The sequence below is a fragment of the Lagenorhynchus albirostris genome, chromosome 3 (genome assembly GCF_949774975.1).
Source record: "Lagenorhynchus albirostris chromosome 3, mLagAlb1.1, whole genome shotgun sequence".
Classification (NCBI taxonomy): domain Eukaryota; kingdom Metazoa; phylum Chordata; class Mammalia; order Artiodactyla; family Delphinidae; genus Lagenorhynchus; species Lagenorhynchus albirostris.
The window spans coordinates 114,384,295-114,390,294 of record NC_083097.1 but is presented as its reverse complement, the minus strand read 5'-3'; the positions used below and the strand labels follow the sequence as shown (position 1 = coordinate 114,390,294).

Here is a 6,000-nt window from a genome sequence, read left to right as displayed (position 1 = left end):
CTGACAGCAGGTGGCATGGTATAGGGCATGGACGTGCAGAAATGCGGGTGGGTGCATGACCTGGGATGGGCAGTGCAGAAATTCACTCATCTCGGGGAGGCTCTCCTAAGGAATGCTGATTCAGCAAGTCTGGGGCGTGGGCCAGGAATTCCCATTTTTAAGAAGCCCTCCCCTCCCCCCAACAAGGTGATTCTGACTTAAGTGGCCCTATGACCTTGCTTTTGAGAATGCCTCAAACGTTGGCCCGCTTCTTGGCCTTGATCCTCAGTCTCCTCAGCTGTCTCTCACCAGCTTGGGCCTGAAAGCTTATTTCATCCCTGCATTGAGATGTGGCTAACCAGATCCCTGGCAGCTGGACCAGGGGCGGCGGGGCTTTCAGGCGCGCCCCATAGCAGCGCGCAGCCGCCAGGGGTCGCCAGAGGCCTCGGCTCGTGCGCTCGGGCTCCTCCGCCCGCGGACGCCGCGCCCGAGCGAGCCTGCGAGCTAGCGGAGCTAGAGCGCTGCGGGCTCACAAAGCGTCAGGACTCTGGGCGGCGGGTAGCAGGAGCGCAGGGGAGCGAGCCCGCCGATCAGCTTTCTCGGCGACCGCGCCACAGGAGCTTGAGCAACTCGGACGCGGGGACCCGGGCCGGGCCCCAAGGTACGTGTCCCACAGAACCCCGCGCCCCAACTTGGCGTACTTGGGACCTCCCCGCGGCCACCTGGGGGCTGGCGGGTCAGGGCCTGAGGCTACCTCCGCGCGCCCCTCTTTCCCCGAGGCGGCAGGGCGGGCGAGGGGAGACCCCCCCCCACCCCATTCAACCGGAGCCTGGACTGCTGCTCGGAGCCCTCTTCCCCGTCTCCCTACCCCGGGGCTCTGGGCACCGTCTCTGGGAGTGCCGCTTGCGGATCGAGGGCTCTCCGTTTTTTGGGGAGGGGTACTGAAGCCCCTATCCGAGAGTGGCGACCAGTGGAGCACCCGGAGAATAGATGACAAGGTCCTCTGTAGTTTGATAGCGGCCCCTAATTTGTGACGCAGCCTCTTCATTTGTAACTGAGCCCCCCATTCATGAGCGGGGTCCCTAGGTCTGCAGATCCACCCCCCCCGCTGTGCGAGGGCTGACCCTGTCCCTGCTGGGAGATCCCCCCACGCCGACAGCGGGGGCCGGTGGCGGAGGCGCTCAGTCCTGGGCGCCCGGCGCGGGGCTCGTCGCCGCCCTGGCCTCCCGCTCACCGCCCCCGCTTGCCCCTGCCCCGCAGATGCCAGCGATCGTGGTGCTCGCGGCTGCCGCCGCGGCGTGGTGCTTCCTCCAGGTCGAGAGCCGGCACCTGGACGCGCTCGCAGGAGGCGCGGGCCCCAACAACGGCAATTTCCTGGACAATGACCAGTGGCTGAGCACAGTCTCCCAGTACGACCGGGACAAGTACTGGAACCGCTTTCGAGACGTGAGTACAGCCGCCGCCGGGCCCTGCGGGGGGCGGGGGAGCCTCTCAGAGGGGGCCTCTGAAGTGGGTGGGGAGGGCACTGGGGCCGACTTCGCCGGCAGCTTGTCGGTTCGGGGTTCCTGGGCTTCATCTTGCCTGAGAGGAACTTTAAAGAGAACTTCGAAGGCTTGATGCTCTCCGCCTGTTACCTGTGGCCCAGGTGTGTGTATTTGTCGGGCTGGGGGAGGTGACTGTACGAAACATGGTGTAAATAGCGAGCAGCTGCGGAGGGAGAGGCTCCTGAAGCTTCTGAGATCTCCTCACGCTGATGGTTGACTTTGCCAAGCCCCCTGGAAGACCTCCCTAGGCAGCGGCTATTGAGACCATCTCTGGGGTGTTCCAGAAGAATGCCTGCTGCAGAGGTTAGGTTTGGGGTGAGCCCAGATCATTGAGTAGGGAGGCAGGTGTCCCAGGAGGTTCGGAGAGTCATGGCCACAGGCCTGATGAAATGTCGGGTGGAAGCATGGTGGTTTTGACCCTTGGCGTCTTTAGGGGAAGGGAAAAGGAGGAGGCACCTCGTGGAGTTGGTCCACCGCCGTGAGGGGGAGCCTGGGTGGCAGAGGATTGCTCCTCTGAGGGAGCTGTAGGAGGGGAGAAAGTTATTCCTGGGCACCCAGAGGCAATCTGCTGCCTGGTTCTGCCTCAGGCTGGCTGCTGCTCCCCAGGTACGCCCCAGAGGATGCTGGACGAGAGGCACCTGACACAGTCTTTCCAGCAGATGGCATCCCCTCTGTGCTGTGGGAGCTGCTGCCGGCTCTTTCAAAGGCCGCCCCAGGTGGCTGGGGCCTTGCGCTTCTAGGGGACTAGGAAAAACTTTGATGATACTTAACATCGGGAACTCCTGCCTTTGGGAGAGACCCATACCGCCGAGCCCCTGTTCTTGGCACAGGGCTCCCTGAGGTGGGAGATGTGTGCGAGTCACCTCCTACACTGGATTCCTCTTAGCCCCGTGCCCGGCATGCCCAGTCTTTGCAGAGGGAGGGCCTGAGGAATCCAGTGAATCCAGGTGTCTTCGAGGACTTTCTAAAGAGCACCTCTCCAGGTCCCATTCCACAGCAGCCTAGGCCTTGAGTGGGGGCTTACTTATCTCTCTTCTCTCTGTTCCTCTTCCCTCTCCCTCTAGTTGATGGTGGTCTTTTCCTTGAAAGAGGCGATTAAACACTTTCATTGAACAAGTTATTTGAGGGCTTATTGCTCCCCCCACCACCCTGCACCATGAGATCCCTGCCACACGTCCTCCTGTCCCTGATCTAGTCTGTTAACCATCTTCGATCCCCTTTTGGTTCCGCTCCAAGGAGCCCTGCACTGACTGCCTTTGCCTGCAGCTGAAAAAGATGGCCAAGATGCCCAAAAGGTGCCCCAAGGAAGCTTCCATTCCCAGACTCATATAGGATAGGAACTATCTTGCTTTTTTCTTTCTTTTGCCATTACATTTTAGATAGAGTTGAGGAACAGGGCAGATGCTTAACTCGGCTGGAGCTGGAGAATTGGGCCAGGTGTGGAGGACAAGGGCCCCTTTGCACACGCCTTGGTTCGCGTGGCAGCTGGGTCAGATGGAAAGCGGCTGTGCTTGTTGGTCTTTGGGTATGGAAAGGTTTACTCTGCTTTTGTGTCTGTTCAAGGTTTTCTAGTCTTGGTGTATCATAAATATGGAATTATTCTTGTTTCCCATTCAGATTTAAATTTTGAAAGATTGGGCTTTTCTTCACTTCTCATCTTCCTTGCAAGTGGTGACATTTTAAATTCTTGGATCAGTGTTTTTATTGATACAAACCCGGCTGATCATGAGGCTCTCACCTGGGGTGCTTGTTAAATTGTAGCACCCACACTCACGCCTTCCTCCTCAGAGATTCTGATTCTATAGTTCTGGGATGAGTGCTGGGAATCCATATTTTAAATGAACATTCTAGGTAATTCTTAGAATGATTAGGAAGTTCCGCCTTGTAAAAATGTCCAAAGCTTAACAGAATGCTTAACAAATGCTTAACAAATGCACTGCTTTTTTGTTTCTGGAGCAATTTTAGGTGTTAAACTAATATTTTTAGCAGCATATATTCTTTTAAAATGATAACTTAATCCAGCATACTATTTTAACAACATCCAAAATGCTTCAAAATCACAAATATCTTCAATCATCAACCATTTTATATGCTTCCTGGAGTCTTCTGTTGCTAGCTGTGGGTCAGACATAATTTAATGCCATTAACCTCTTTAACGTGTTGTGAAATGCAAACTAGATGCTCCTTTAGGCCAAGTCTAAGTGTCTTCAGTTGGGCCTTTTACTTGGAATGACCACAGAGCCTCGGTCCCCTGGAACCAAGGACTAAAAGTTGCTTCCTACAGGAGCCAGTAGTTCAGTGGACAGTCGGTAAAGCCCCAGCTAATGGTGTCATTGCTCAGCCAGCCTGGTCATTTTTCACTGAGCCAGGCCTTACTTGAGGTTAGCAAAGCTCAGCTTCTCTGCTGTTGTTTTTGAGTTTTGTGGAAACCACTGATAACTTTGAAAGACCGGGCCCTGAGATTGTTATGATGCTTGGTTTTGAAAGTCACCGTGAAAGAAAACTTCTTACCTTTCCCCTGACTTGTCACTTTTTTTGCATTTGGGGGAGAGATATTTAGAAGGGATTTTTGAACTTGTGAAACTGAAAACTAAGGGCTTCTTTTAGAGAGTTGATGATACCCATTGGTGGTGGTTATTGGCTAAATTTGAAATGGAAATGGTGGTGGGCCGTGTGCTCCGTGTTCCCCTGCCTGTTGAGTGTGCTGTGATGTTGCCAGAGATGACCTGATAGCCCCTACTTAATGCTTTGAAGAGGTCCTGTTGTTCTAGATACACAAATAATCTGTCGCCTTCTTTCCAGAAGTAAAACTTTCACAATTACTCTGTGGCTCGTTGCCTGGAGCAATGGAGCCAGGAGGAATATAACAACATACAGGTGTTTGCTCCTAAGTGTACTGGTGGCCTGTTAGTTTGGTCATTATTCTTTTATAAAGACTAGCAGTTGGGATGTTTTGGCCAGATGGAGACCCAAACTTTTGCACAGATATAGTATTAAGAAGGAGAAGATAAAGAAGGCAGATGTTTGTTTTAAGCTGTACAGTAATTTCCCACCTCCAGCTGCTCCAACTGGTGTGCAGAGTTAAAATCCTCTGTGGTTTGAAGTTGAGGGGTCAGAATGCCACAACCGTTTTCCTGATTTTTTCTGAATCTCATTTGGCTTTGCATAACCATTACTAAGGAAATTTCCTCTGTTAATTCCTACATTCATTTGTACGTCCATTCATTCCAGCAAATATTTGACTGTCTACCATGTGCTAGGCAGTGGCCAAAAGGGTGAGCAAGTTAAATAAATGCGATCTCTTCTCTCAGGTAACCACTTGTCTACTGGATGAAATCCTTTAACTTACACTGTCAATATTTCTTTCTTATTGTTACTTTTTTAAAGTTTTTTTCTTATAAAGGTAATATGTGCTGGTTGAAATTAAAAAAAAAGAAAACATTGCAGAAATAGGTGATACCTAACATTTATCCAGCACTTAGTGTGCCAGGCATTGTTTAAGGTACTTTACATATAGTATCTCATTTAATATTCATAACGATTCTGGGAGAGAAGTACTGTTGTCCTTATTTACTGGGAGGTGAAGTCTCTTGCCCACAGAGCTAGGCTGTGGAGCAGCTGGACTGGACCCAGGCAGTCTGACTCTAGACTCTTGCGAGACTCTTGCACTGCAGCCCATCAAGAGCAGAGTGGATTTTGGCTGTGAGCCTCCACTGGTATCACACTGCAAGTCTTTGCTGCTTTATGTCTGAGGGAAATCAGTGAAGAGCCTTAGGTTGAGACAGAGTGGAGCGGGAAGCCAGGCGCTGGACACGGCTTATTGTCGGGGTCACATCAGGCCTTATCTTCTGCTAATAATGAGCTTCTGATTTGATTAAAATAATATTGTTGCTTACACCAAACATGACATTTTCTTTCTTTTGCACTCATGAAACTAGCCCTGACATTTAACTCCGGGATAATTACCTTTAGCAGGCCCGAAGACTCAAGTGTTGCCTTGGCTGGCATTTATCTTACTCTGGAGTGACCTGGGTTTGTAATTCTAATGAGACCACAGGACCAGCCCACGTGCTTTTTCCTTCTTGTGCACACGCTGTGGGATTTGGTGGTCTCTGTAGCAGAACTGGGGTGGCGGTGAGCATCTGATCTGCTCATTTGATCTTAACGTCTCAGCTATAATGAGTTTCAAGGGCAAGTGAGGCTTGTTGACAGAATGGTGGCTGGCTTAGTCGGTGGGGTTGGTGACAAGAGAGGTGATGTGGCTTAGTGGATCAGTCATTAATCTGTCACCACAGAAACTTGGCTTGTAATAGAGAGTAGCAGAAAATCATTTTGATTAAACAGGTTCAAGGAGAATTAAATGAGTTTGTCATCCTGACTTTCTTTAATGAACCCACTATCTTAAATCCCCTGTACTAGACGACCACTGATAGAAATAATTATTTCACAGGAATCATTATAAAGGGACAGTTTAAAA

The 6,000-nt window shown here is 51.2% G+C and overlaps 1 protein-coding gene across 2 annotated transcripts in view; it reads left to right on the top strand.

The window, feature by feature from the left end:
* Positions 1–521: 521 nt before the first annotated feature.
* The window catches only part of SPOCK1 (SPARC (osteonectin), cwcv and kazal like domains proteoglycan 1), a 545,050-nt gene continuing 539,571 nt past the window's right edge, over positions 522–6,000 (top strand). For both annotated transcript variants that reach the window (XM_060143663.1, XM_060143662.1), the window contains exons 1-2: positions 522–640; positions 1,240–1,425. In XM_060143663.1, coding sequence (XP_059999646.1) covers positions 1,240–1,425 — 186 coding nt within the window. In that variant the 5' untranslated portion in view covers positions 522–640. The remainder of the gene's footprint in view (positions 641–1,239; positions 1,426–6,000) is intronic.